Source organism: Patella vulgata, chromosome 1 (assembly GCF_932274485.2).
Source record: "Patella vulgata chromosome 1, xgPatVulg1.2, whole genome shotgun sequence".
NCBI lineage: Eukaryota > Metazoa > Mollusca > Gastropoda > Patellidae > Patella > Patella vulgata.
This window is the reverse complement of record NC_065879.2, coordinates 59,791,169-59,805,648: the sequence shown is the minus strand read 5'-3', so window position 1 is coordinate 59,805,648 and position 14,480 is coordinate 59,791,169. Positions and strand designations below refer to the sequence as shown.

Genomic DNA, 14,480 nt, shown 5'->3' with positions numbered 1-14,480 from the left:
GAGGGTTTCATACGTTGTAACAATGTCTGCACATGGTCAGTCAATCGTAAAGAGATGAAATAATTAAGTTTATTGCGTGTTTTTTGTTTTGAAATGTATCAGTTGGTTGGCCTTGAACTTGCATGTCGCTTTCGTGACCTTGGCATTTGATTTACTCGCAGGCTTCAACGGAAATAATGCGTATCGATAAACTAAATCGCTTGAATTTCGTAGTTTTATGGTATTTTGGATAACAGAAACTACTAAGAAATTGTCACAAACATGTGATATTTCTGATGCAAATGATTAATCTCGACTAAACTATTGTTGATTTTTAAAAGTATTTAAAAACTTTTAAACTAATACACGATGCCTAGATTTGAAATGTCAGTCCCATGGACCCTTTCAATAATATAAATAATTTGAAAATGCCAAAGTGGCACACTCCTTATTGGATAATGCCTATCTATCTTACTAAATTAAAATGATTTTTCCCAATATAAAATACTCTTGGCTCCTATATAAATCATCATAACCCCAAAGCCATAAATACTTTGCGTATGGCGTATCTAGTATTATAGGACTGACGGGGTTTCGATTCCCCGGTTGTACGTCCAACCTCTTGGGTTTTCTCCAAGACCTCCGGTATCCTCCCACTACTAAAGACCCCTACGCCCAAGCGAATTATTCAAATAAAATTGAACCAACCATGTGTTAGTCCCGGAAAGCCTCCCTCTCTCTCTCATTTTAAACAATTATTGGCCTACAAATTTTTTTTAGACATTAGATATGAAGTGGGTTTTTTTTTTTTTTTTGGTTGGTCTATTAATTATTTGAAAATAATATTATTTATACTTAATCATGGTAATATATAAAATAGTAACAAAAAGTTTTGTTTACTGGGTTTTTTTGGGGGGGGCCGCAGCTATAATTCCCATGCAATGAAAAAAAAATGAATGAAAATTATTTTTTGTGAATGATAGTATGTTTAAATTATACAACCCGGGCCATTGGCAACATTATCATTATTCCAAATATATCCATATGTCGCAATAGATCCCACAACGTAGCTCTAATCAATGTTTGTTAATGTCGTGATTTTAAGTTAGGAGAGGGTGACGGCTGTCCTAAGTTAAAATTGATTTTAGTTAAAATTGTCCCTAAAATAGCTTTATGAAACGCCACTATTTTAATAAAAGTTAAGATAGAATTTTAACTTACAATATTATTTTAGTGGATTTTATCTAAAATGCTTAAAATCGTTTTGTGAAACGCATCTATCCTAAGTTAGGATGGAATTTTAGTTTAAGACGATTTTAAGGAGATTTAAGTTTTTGTGAAACAGGGCCCTGGTGTTATAAGCTTACCAAAAATACATAGTTTGTTTAGCTTCAAGGACCTTGTAGTGAAATTGTGTTTCTAAGCAAGCCAGAAATTCTTGGAGAAGTTTACGCCTAACTGCATTATCTCGAGTGCTGCATACAATTCTATCACGAATAAGCCTATTATTAAGATTTTGAAAGTCACAAGCCAAAATCCCCAAATAAACAGATGACACATTAATTAATTGCACATTTATCTTTTTCAAAAGTATTGAGTAATCAAACTGATTATCTATGCTTGTCTAAGCATAAAATGTTCACTATCAAACTCAGTCAGCTTTTGAAGTGCCTGGTAGTGAAACTATACACTAAGTTTCATCACTCTCCATGAGTTAGAATCAAAGTTATCTTGTCCCAAAGCATTGACCAATGAAATTTCTTAGCTCTGTTTAGCTTCAATTAAAAGCAGAGTTGTTATATTCCAAAGTCTTGACCAATCTCTTATATCAAATTCCAACTGTCAAGGGATCTTTTACGTGCACGCCAATGTGTTCATGGGACCTTGGTTTTTCGTCCGATCCGAATGACTAGACAGCTGTCCTTGTCAGGCCCTCCATCCTGCATCATTGACAAGGGGGAACCATGCTGGAAAATCTGGATGAACTTTCTCAGCTAATGCAGGTATTGAACACCCGATTAGCCACTGTGACCCCCCCGAATAGCCGGAAAATGCTCATCTTCGAACTCCATCAATACATTCACCTAATAAACACCTATACCAAATTTGAACATTCTAGCTCAATTAGAAGAAAAGTTATTGTGTCTCAAAGATTGTGACAGACAAACAGAAGGACAGACAGACAGAACTATTTTAATAGCCCCCTGCTTTCTTCCAAAGGCAGGGGACAAAAACATCTGTGAGGTTATAAACCACAAAATCAATATATCCAGGTTTAATATATACTGGCCAACAGCTTGGTGGTTAATGTACATGTTACAAAACTGTAGTCTTCTTAATAAATAGAACATAGACATAAGAAGAATATATATAGCTGTGGGAGGAAACCAAAGGACCCGTAGAAAATCCATGTGGTTGGACAGGCGACCCTACTCCTACACGTACAAGCAGGGAATTGAAACCACGCCACTTGACTCAGTGACAGAACTTATGAACTATTGTGCATGTGTTTAACCCTTCGGCCACCCAACCACCTTATTCTAAATGGAGCATGTGTGCTTTACAAGTTAATCTTGTATGACTCAGTGAAAAGAATTTACATGTAATCTTATAAATAAGCTGAAATATCCTGCCTCAAGCATAAACCGATTGAAGATGGACATTATATTGTAAAAGTTTGCTTATGCCTTACTTGCAATTTAATGTTTTGAGAATTAAAGAAATATGAAATTTCTGAAATTAACTAGATCCACTAAAGAACACAGTCGTGCGATCAGATATAACATGATTTATTACAATAACAACGGTAATAAACCACATGATGCAAACGCAAATACTGTTCTCTTTAGTAATTCGACAGAGTTTGTCACCAGCAGTAAATGAAGTCAGGTTTGTTCACATGATGTTATTTATCATCTTATTTATAATCTTGCTAACATGCTGTAATAATTACACAAACAAGATGGGTGTTTAAGCAGGCTTGTTTTCGAGATGCACAGTATTTTTTACAGAGATGTAGGATGTGATTTGACTATGAGGAAAAAACATTGTTGTCTTTCATCTTGTGTGCATTTGTTTAAAAACTTTAACGATTTAAAATATTTATAAGAGAGAATTACAGGGATTATATTTGTTGAATCAATTGTAACTATATTTAGGGTTTAGAAATTTAGTCATATTTTCGTCATATTTTAAAGTCAATTTGACACAAGCAATGTCAATAAGAGAATTAAGGTATATTATTATTTAAAAGGTTCGCTTGAGCACAGATGTCTTTGGAAGTACAGTTCGTCTCCACAGAAAAAAAAAACGCTAAGAAATCTCTTAGAATAAGTTTGATTACATGTCCACGGTGATTTTTTCGGTCGATTCCAACAGCAATTTTTCAGGAAGATTCGCTTGGAATCCACCGTGTTTTGTTAGGAATCCACCATGTTTCGCCATGCTTTCCCCGCAAGCCTTTCATCGGTTTTCGCATCTTATTTTTATACGGTAGCAGTAGTGTTGTTATTTCTCAAAGTATTACAAAATGTTTACATTTATCGATGGACGTTATTCACACTAGGAAATAGCTAACGTTTTATCAAGTTTTTCGGTAGTGTATTCCTTTCTCGAAACATTCACTTTATTCGGCATTTGCAAAAAATCTTCTCCGATGATTTGAATTACTTCTACGTACCGGTTTGAAATGTAACTGTCTAAGGTCTGAAAAAGGTTATGAAATGTGAATTTTAATAAAATATCAAATTGGATTGGGGAACATGGAAATTTTCTTCTGTATAAAATTGCAATGCTGTTTGTTTCAAATCTGCATTGGACTATTCATCTATTTAATGTGACCGTCTTCATTAGCCCAGTTTTGGAGCAAAACAGTAGGACGTTAAGCAACATAGAGCTGGGCGGGAAAACCGGTCACCACATCCTACATACGACCCATGCATCTTTTCTTACTACATTATATTTCTGTAGCCTTGTAATCGTCTAGAATTTGTCTCTAGCTGTCTTTGCTTCTCCTTCACGTTGTGTGTTTGCTTCTTACTGGTTTCTTAAGACGTTTGTCTTTCTCAGTTATAACAATGCAACAGTTCGTTTTTACATTTTATATAGCATAACCGAATACATGTATACAAGCATAGCACAGATTACAATACTAGCTAAAACCATTTCTCCACCCTAGCCAGCCTCGCGGCTGTCTAGGAACTCAGATGGAACCTCTCTGGAATCTAATGGAAGTCAGCTTGAAAGTTTACTATGATTTCTTTTATAGAGCTCATGCATGTCACGCACAAAAAGCCTGTTCATGGCCCTGAACCTGTGTAATTTCTGATATGATTCGTGTACCAATGGTAAAATATTTATTTTGTCTTTTAAATATTGGATTTATTTTGTCTTTAAATATTGGATTTATTTTGTCTTAAATATTGGATATGAGAAGCCCATCTTTTCCCAATAAGATCACAACATCAATGTTGATTTAAATTGAAAAAGAATTTTTGTTTTCAATGTCAAAGACTTTGGATGATACTGAGTTACAGACTTAGCTACTTTTACCATATTGTTGATAAAGGAAGTGATGTCATCATTAGTGTTGAAACTCTGGGCATATTTTGATATTCGGCTATCCGTCTGCACTATCCAAACATATTCGGACTATTCGTGTGTAATTTAAAACTTAGTTTTGACGTTTTAAGCGCATGCAAATTTGTCTATTGTGCGAATAAAGGCTAATAAACCATAAGATAATTATTCAAATATGATTTGAATTATTACTATTAGACATCCTTTTGGCAATGCTAATCTTTTTAATAACCTATATTTTCATTGTCACTAATAAGCTTAATGCAGGACCTATCAAACGATCACGCCATCATTTTGAAGAATAAATATGGCCGTATGCAGAGAGGGAGAAGGCTTTCGTCAAACTTTTATACCCAGAATAGTTTTATTTTAGAACATTATCTAAATAACAAGAAAAATCATTGCATAAGTTTTCTAAAACTTTATTTATCTGAACCAATTTATTTGAAATGATCCATCCTTTTATATTTCGTCAGATACAACCCGTGACCGAATCAGACTGCCGACATTGGAAAGACTGGGGTCGGCTCAAAATAATCAAACCGTTGAAAGTAAAACTTTACCACAAAAAGTGTTATATAACAAATCGTAACAAATGGCACCATATGAAGGAAACACACATGAACTGTTCAAACAACAAGTTTTAATTGATTACTGTCTAAAACTAGCTACAGCTTTTTATCTTTTAAAATCTCATGTAAGAATATTAGATGGTAGACTGTGTCGGGATCTAGATTTGATCTTTTTGTGTAACTACATTTCCTGCTGGGGAAAACACATGCTCTGATGGTACCAAGGTGGCTGGAATACTAACATAAGATTTGGCCAGTCATGGCTATCTAAATTTAGCAGAGGAAATAAACAAAGACCATGTGTATACCGCGTGACTTTGCGTGAAGGCGCTGAATAACTACAGCTCTGATCATAGATAGGCAAAGTGCACAACTAGGAGCTTGTCATGGGCCATGACATTCGTCTAATATTTGAACTGTGCTGCTTATGACTATTTAAAAGTAATAAAACACCTGAAGAATCATAGTTTAATAGTTAAAGGGCACTGATGAACCACCGTCATCACATACTAGCAATTCTAGTTTCATTATTGCAGTTAATAAGATTCCAATCAATAGTAGATCTATTGATATATGTACCTCTATATAATCATGGGATATAATCAACTTATAATATATTAATACATGTACATCTTCAATATCGCAAGATAATATATTACTTGTATCATGAGGCACAGATTGTAACACGGTATTCACAACATATACATGTATCATCCAGTTGATAAATGTAGAACACAGGTAACATGTGATAGGTTTCTTTCACCACCCATGTCAAACACTTCAAAAATGAAATAAACTGACATGACAGAAGCTGGTCATCAGAGCAGATGAATATACATGTATTACACACCTACATGTACCAGAGGTTTTTTTAGGTGCATGTCAGCATGACTCTCATGCTGTCATGGTTTGGATTTACATGTGTAACAGAAATAAGATCTTGTGTTTTTTAAATTGTCAACTTCTTAGTAAATTGCTACCGTTTTGATATTTCCAGGTTTTCTGACTCTATAACCATTTCCACAAACCCACTGCACACTTAAAACAAACTTGTACATGTACATGACATACAATTTCATGACCTTTTTGGCAAGTTCCATCTGATATAGGCCTATTGTAATTCATAAATAGTCTCCAATTTCTGTTGTAAAGTATTGATTATTTTCATTTTTTTAGACTTCAAGGAAGTAGATGTTCAATTATGATGAAATTACGAAAATGAAAGATGTCTTTTTTCGGTCTAAAGAAAATACAAAGATGGCTCTGTTATGGTTTTCTTACTGTATCAATGGTAACCATAGTTTCTATATTGTGGACAATAAATTTCACAATGAGGTAAAAAATAATTTAGATTACATGCATAGATTAAATAACAGAAATCTGCTTTTGAAATCCAAAAGATCAAAAAGTGTTTATTTAGATACATGTAATTAAAACAAAAGGATTGTATCTGAGCTTGGTGTCACAGAAATGAGTTATACATCAATAATGAACGGAAAGATATGATGTAGATGGCAACATGAAATCAATAGAAAGTATGGCCATACATGTAACATATGTTAGGATTAAGCGATTTTATTCATTATTTGACAAAAATATTTTGGGAGGATGGGGAGTGACTGCTTATGTATGGTCCATATTTGTCTTTTAGTCTAGAATATTGTTCAGGGCTGATTTTCATAACATTTCTTTTTCTCCTTACTATCTCATGATAATTCTGCTTTTATTTGTAAGGAATGGAAGAGGTTTTATTCAAGTAACAGATATTGATTCACTTGAAGTATCCACAATATTCAAGACAATCAAATACCAAACGGAGAAAACTCCCCAAATAACAAAACACCAGACGGCAGAAAAGTTAAATAAATACAAGGACAGTGATCAAGTAATTTTAAGTGGTACTCCCTTAGAAAAGCACAAAAAAAACCAACCCTCAATGTTAATTTCACAGAAACCATTAAAACTTTACATTTATACTTTGCCAAGAAAGTTTAACGATGAAATAATCAAGTGCCTATCGCTTTCTGGTGCATATCGTGGTTGTTTCGATTTGACAAACAATGGTATGGGAAAATTGTTGTTCAGGACAAATGGATTCGCGGTGATGGATTCAAATCAATTTTCACTCGAGGTTATTATTCATCAACAACTTCTGAAGAGTTCTTTACACACAACTAATATTTCTGAAGCAGATATTTTTTATGTGCCTGCTTACATGGGGCTAGCTTGCTTCTGTGATCAAACATCTCATAAAGTGTCAAATCTTGTGAACGATATGTACAAGCATCTTCAGATGCAGAAACCGTTTCAAGAACAGAAACCACATTTTTCAACTCTAGCTAAAATTGAACGTGAGCAGACATCAAGTTCGTGCTCATTGTTGAAAAACAAACATAGTCGAAAATTAACATTTATTGGTATTGAGAAGGAAGCAAATAAAGGATCTCGAATTTATCTTGGATTAAAACAACAAAAGATAATCGTAGCCCCTTATCCATCATACATTCATTATAATTCCAAAAACATTTCAAGGATTGTGACACCATCGATCAAACAACGAAATGTTTTCATTTTTTTGGCTGCTAGTGAAAGACGCTCCAATACTTTTCGGTCTCACTTAATTGATCAGTTTCAAACGAAGACTAAAGACAGTTACCAGGAATTTTATAATTCAGATCAGAATCTTAGTGTTAAACAAGTGATGCTTGTGACAAGTGAATGCCTTGGTAACCATAAAAACACAACTATTCCATGGATGTTACATTCAGTGTTCTGTCTTCAACCCCCTGGTGACTCTCCAACACGCAAATCTTTTTATGATGCAATTTTAAGTGGATGTATTCCTGTGTTGTTTCACTACTTCAACAAATATCAAGTTCGTTATCCATTTGACTGGCAGTTTAATTACACAGATTTTACCATCATCCTCCCAGCATATGACAAAATCCAATCGTATCCCAATATTTATGACACATTACAAAAAATTCCCGCAGGAGAGATTTCTAGACTCCATTATAATTTGCAAACGGTAGCTCGATATTTTCAGTATAGTGTTATTGAGGGAAATATATCGGGATACGAAGACAACGCTGTGTTTTATATCATACAAGAACTAAAACAAATATACAGTATTTCATAAGCTAAAGTTTAATAAGAAATTATTTTACTATATTGATAATCATTCATGTATTCCTTATGGAAAATATATTAAAATACAAGAAAGATAAATGGATCTGTGTGAGTAATTAATATCTTAATATTCAAATTCGAATAAATTTTCAGCGTCAATTAAAACTAAAAGAATTTGATTTGTTTTTTGTTTCAAAATGAAATATTTATTAAAATTCATCCTAGAAAATCAATTAATATCTAAAAATAAACTGATATAGATATTCACTTGAAAGATTTGCATAAATCTAATGTTCATTATTCATGCGCATTTGTTTGGGGTTTTTTTGGGGGGGGGGGGGGGAGGTGGGTATTTTTTTTTTTCATTTTCTTACGAGTGACATCGATGTTTATTTGTGGATGGTGGCGTTTTACACGTGTTGCCATGTTAGACGTGTTCCCAGTTTTATAGGAAACATCAGCGTAACAATAGCGACACTTTGTTACTACATCGTTAGTCATGGCTTATCCATCTTTAAATCCAAAAGGTTCCAATATGTGAGATTTATGGTTAAGTTGAGATGAATGTAACTTCGGCAGGACATTGTCGGAAGCCATTTTACCTTATTGTCACATGAACAACAGGGGAACATACCTCTGCGTGATAGTTACAGTGTATTTAATGTTTTTATTGCATTGTTTTTATTAAATAAAGCATGGAAAGCGTATTTTATGACTACATAGAATGGATTGCAATGTCAGTGTTTGTGTTGTGTCCGTGTGCTAGTGTTGAAAATCGGATCGAGATTTGTGATCCGAATACTTTTGTTTGCTATCCGAATACTATTCGGATAATTCGGAGACGTGAAATTCCATCAAAAATTCATATACCAGTACTCATAATTTCTTACTTGTTTCAATGTTTATGAGTGTCTGTGTATGCCGAGTATGAAATTGTACTTTCGATTTGCAAATTGTTTGAGCCGCGAGGAAAAAAACGTGCCTACCTTTAGCCGTAATTATTAAAACTATCTATGACATCCCAAAAAATCAATGAGGTGAAGGAATTTGTATAGTATAACTACTCCTGTTATCCGCACCCTCCCACTTATCATTTTGCTCAATCAACACGAATGAAAAAAGTAAAATAAAAACATGTGCCATTTATTCCGCCAAAGTTGTTTGCCTCATTCTGATAATCTACTACTATTGAACCAATCAGTGAGTGGGAATATACGTGACCTAGGTCGTTATGAATAAATTTCATTGTGGGAAGTAAAAACACGGTCTAAACTCGTATGCCGTAAACGCAGGGAATGAATGAATATTTTTTTTATTTAGACTACTTTGTACTGTTTTCGTTGCACTGCATTAATAATTTTATTAGTTACTATCACTAAATAATACGCATAATGTTGACATTTATCCTCTGAGTCAGAGCTGCGTACGTGATCAATTGCTTTGGGGAAAATTTCAAAGTAATCAGATGGAAAAATGTTTAAAAATGAAATGAAATGGGGTTTAACATCCTACTGTTCTGCTCCGAATTGGGCTAATGAAGACGGGCATACGCCATACAGTGTGCTATGAGGGGAAATTTTGCCCGGACAGCGGCACTACGGCCTACTCTTATATCGAATTCCAACTGTCAAGGGATCTTTTACGTGTACGCCAATGTGTACACGGGACCTCAGTTTTTTGTCTCATCCGAAGGACTAGACAGCTGTCCTTGTCAGGCCCTCCATCCTGCATCACTGACAAGGGGGAACCACGCCGGGAAATCTGAATGAACTTTCTCGGACAATGCAGGGATCGAACACCCGACCTCCAGGCTAGCGAGCCAGCGTCTTACCCACTTAGCCAGCGAGATCCCCAAAAATGTTTAAAATGGCTAAATATAGAGCATACGGAATGTCAGAATATATTGTAACGAATAGTAAACGGATAGTAAAATGATTCGGATAACCCTTATTTTGTATCTGTTAACGAATATCCGAATAGTAGTTTCAACACTATCATGTGCCAATGTTTAATCAGAGAATATCTCTTGTCCTTTTGAAATTAAAAATGGAGCAACTAAACTAGTCATAATGAGTTGTTACCCAGGGTAAACCTGGGGACCCCGTGGGGTGCCTGGAACAGGGTATAGGACAAATACGATGTTGGTCGATTTTCTCTTGGTCGATTTGGTGACGTCATGGGATTCTTAGGAACTTAATACCCACAGTGCTTAGTTCGTTATATATATAGGCGTTATGAAGGTACTTAATTTTTGAATGGCTTAAGATCAATGATAGTTTTTTGAAACAATGCTATGTATGCGAGTACCCACGAGGTGCTAAAACTAATTTATATCAAAACAATGCTATGTATGCGAGTACCCACGAGATGCCAAACTATTTTTTTTTTTTTTTTTTTCAATCAATTCAGATCCCAATCAGTTGTAATTTTTGTGAATCCAAACCTAAATATTGTATTAAATGCCAATGAGGAAAGAGTGTGCCTTTTCATTCAGATGGGATGCTCGTACGTAACTAACGTACGAAAATTAATTGGTGGCTAGCTTTTTTTTCGCACGTATACAGTGAATGGCCATTTTGCTCAGTAATCTCAGCCAGAATTTGGCTATTTTCTAAATTTGCGTTAAAGTTTAAAATATTTGTTTTAGAACTGAAATAAATTAACTATTAGTCAATCCCAACGCAAAAAACATCAACAGAATTGATTGTGTATATCGGAAATAGACACGACCGACGCACAAAATAGTGCCAAGATGGCAGCTTATATGAACAACCATTCGCAGACGCTGTCATTGAAGACAACGTCAATTCTATGAGATGTAGAGGTTATTTTTGTGAAAAATCATTGGAAGAAGAGAGAACACGTTGGGACTACGAATTATATAGTCTTTATGGGTGCAAAGGACACAATGCTGAAGAAAAACCTATTGTTTACAATGTAACGTGTTGTTGACCTCATGACCCATTGACGTCAATGTCATGACCTGTGATGTGTAGATCACGTGATATGGATATCATGGCTATTGACTGTGTCTGAGATACTTCTCCGCATTTAGCGTGTCTCAGATGTTCAGAATGATGGGATGCTAAAAGAGTTCCACTACTGAAAACATTAGCATGCACATAAAAGAACCCTTGGCAGTCATTTTTTTGTTCCATCTAAATGACTATACGCTGTTCCTTGCAAGTTTATTATCCAATCAGTTGTTTGCCGACCATCAATGTAATTCTGGTGAAAGAAAATCTAAGTAGGCCTATTGTATTAGATGCCAATGAGAAAAGTGTGTGGCTTTTCATTAGGAGAGAGAGAGACAAATGGGGCTTAAGGTTCATTCGACACAAATTAGTTCATTTCGGGACTAACACATGGTTCAACTTTATTTCAATAATTCGCTTGCGCGCAGGGGTTTTTAGCAGTGGGAGGAAACCGGAGGAAACCGGAGGACCCGGAGAAAACCAACAAGGTTGGACAGGCGATCGTACTCCTTGTCACGTACCTGTACAAACGGGGAATCGAAACCACACCAGTTGACTCAATGACAGATCATACATGTATGTTTTTCATTCAGATGGAATGTTAAAAAGAGGTCCATGCACGTAAACAAGCCTTTGACAAATAGACTCTGTTCCTTGCAAGGCCTTCCATCCTCCACCACTGGCAAGGGAAAACCTCCTGTTTAGTGATCAACCATGGCTCGCAAATGGCCAATAAAAATAAAATAAACAAACTTACTGGACATTGAAATGCATGGACGAGATCATCAAGAAAGATGACTCGTAAACTGATGTGTTTCCCCTTTCTGGGAGACTTTGGTGAGAGAGCCTGCGACATCTCCACTTCTCTCTCTCTCCTAATTCTCACTCATTTCTCCTTACAATATTCTTATCTTCACTTTGTCATCTGTAAAGACAAACATTAAAATATACCAATCTGAGCCTTCGTAAGTTTCAAATGGATTTCTTCGGTTAAGACGAACTACTTAACTATGGCTATTTCAAAGCGTAAAGCTATAAAAATTGCAAGAGATTTTACTAAATAAGTAAACCAGCGGCTGCCAGGCAAGTTATGCCCACATTTTGCATGAGATGGATAGAGAATAAGCTAAAAACAAATGCAATTTTTTGTACAATCAGAGGCAATAACCCAGAAAGTTATGGTCTGAAATGCGCAAATATCAAAAGGGATCGAGATCTGTGGGATATAAAGAATAGATATGGTTTGAAGTTTCATCAAAATCGGATAAAAATTGTGACCTATTACATACTTTTACACTATTTGCATACAAAGAGCGGCCATTTTGTTGGGCAGTTTCATTTCAATTTGCCCGAAATTCAAATTCAACCTTCACTATGGTGGAATGGTGAAATATTAAAACGTTTTTTAAAATCGGGGGAAAAAAATGTGATTTTTCGAACAATCAGGGGCCATAATCCAGGAAGTTACGATCGGATATGCACGATTATCAAAAGGAACCAATATCTTAGTTTGTAACGGTGATATAATCACACATTTTTTTTTTTAAATCGGATAAAAATTATGATCTCTAAAGGGACCACAAGCCAAAAACATGATTTTTTTGTACACTCAAGGGTCACAATCCGATATGTGTGAATATCGAAAGGAACTAAGATCTTTGGGTTATAAACATGTATTTCAAGTTTCATCAAAATTGGATCAAAAATGTGACCTCTAGAGGGTCCACAACCTTGATTTACCAGATGTTTACACTATTTGCGTATATGAGGGGCGGCCTTTTTGTCCGCCAGTTTTAGCCCGATTTCAAAAATTCAAACTCAACCAACATTACGGTGAAACGTTTTTTTAAATCGGATAATAACTGTGACCTCTAGAGGAATCACAAGCTAAAAATTTTATTTTTTTGTACAATCAGGGGCCATAATTCAGGAAGTTACAATTCGATATGTACGAAAATCAGGTCCACAACCCCGATACACAATATTTTGACACTATTTGGGAACGAGGGGGGGCCATTTTGTCTGTCAGTTTCAGTCCGATTTTTACAAAATTCGAACTTAACCATCCTTAGGGTGTAATGGTGTTATATTCACACGTTTTCTTTAAATCGGATAAAAATTGTGACCTTTATAGGGTCCACCAGCTAAAAATGCGATTTTTTGTACAATCAGGGGCCATAATTCAGGAAGTTACGGTCCGATATTTGCGCAGATCAGACAGTTACTTCCTGGATTATGGCCTCTGATTGTAGGCAAAGTCACATTTTTATCTTGTGGACCCTCTAGAGGTCACAATTTTTATCCGATTTAAAAAAAACCAACGTTTAAATGTATGACAGTTACACACTAATGACTGTAAAGTTCAAATTTTCGCTCCTTGTATGCAAATTGTGTAAAAGTATGTAATACGAAGGTTGTGGACTCTATAGAGGTCACAATTTTTGTCCGATTTTCATGAAACTTAAAATAAATCTATATATCCCAAAGATCTCTGTCCCTTTCAATATTCGCGCATTTCAGACTATTTCAGATTGTACGAAAGTTCATGGTTTTTTTTAGCTTGTTCTCTATCCATCTCTTGCAAAGTGTGGGCGTATCCTGCTTTTTATTACATACCAGATGCAGGCAGTGACGGTTTCATTGTATAATTCTTCATAAGATCCTCTATACCGTGGCAAGTATTCGGCATCTTTAGTTGATCTGGAAACAATTTCCTATTAGTCAAAGCAGTTCCTATGATCTTGGTACCATCATTTGGAGTCGAATGTTCTGCTAAATTGACTGATGTATAAAACCGATCAACATACACTGTGAAGCCCTGATTGCGATACGGTTACAAGAGACACACAACTAAATTACCTGTAACGCCTAGGTCACGCGTCTGTTGTCGATTGTCAACTTTAGCAGTATAGACCTCGGCATTGCAAATATAGCCTGTTTCACTTTCACATAACAAGAAAGTTTTGATGCCCCACTTGATTGGTTTACAGTACGGAGATCGTGAAAGTGGAATTCCATGATTTACTGAGTGAATATCGAGTGACACAATAGCACTGCCTCGGTGTTGAAAACACGGTGTGACTCGGTGTTTTAATTCAAACATGCCTCTCGTCGTTTATTTTACGTGAAATACAGGTAGCACTCTAATTATTATAGATCAGTTACTACGTTGGCATTTTTCCATTAATCACAAATATTTGACGGCTAGTTCGAAATCGGAACAGGAATAAACACATTTTTCAGGAAA

General features: G+C 35.3%; 1 protein-coding gene across 2 annotated transcripts; it reads left to right on the top strand.

The window, feature by feature from the left end:
• Nucleotides 1–2,793: 2,793 nt before the first annotated feature.
• Nucleotides 2,794–8,572, top strand: LOC126831378 (uncharacterized). 2 transcript variants are annotated; one of them, XM_050561926.2, is made up of 3 exons: nucleotides 2,794–2,868; nucleotides 6,306–6,464; nucleotides 6,864–8,572. In XM_050561926.2, the coding sequence occupies exons 2-3, from the start codon at nucleotides 6,355–6,357 to the stop codon at nucleotides 8,266–8,268; spliced, it is 1,515 nt and encodes a 504-aa protein (XP_050417883.1). In that variant the 5' UTR covers nucleotides 2,794–2,868; nucleotides 6,306–6,354; the 3' UTR covers nucleotides 8,269–8,572. The 2 variants fall into 2 exon arrangements, with proteins under 2 accessions (XP_050417883.1, XP_050417882.1); XM_050561925.2 differs by lacking the exon at nucleotides 2,794–2,868 and adding an exon at nucleotides 4,306–4,325.
• Nucleotides 8,573–14,480: the final 5,908 nt, after the last annotated feature.

Coding starts and splice junctions, on each gene's coding strand:
- LOC126831378 (XM_050561926.2), top strand. CDS start 6,355: ATGTCTTTTTTCGGTCTAAAGAAAATACAAAGATGGCTCTGTTATGGT. Junction 6,465..6,863: donor ACAATAAATTTCACAATGAG/GTAAAAAATAAT, acceptor TTTATTTGTAAG/GAATGGAAGAGGTTTTATTC.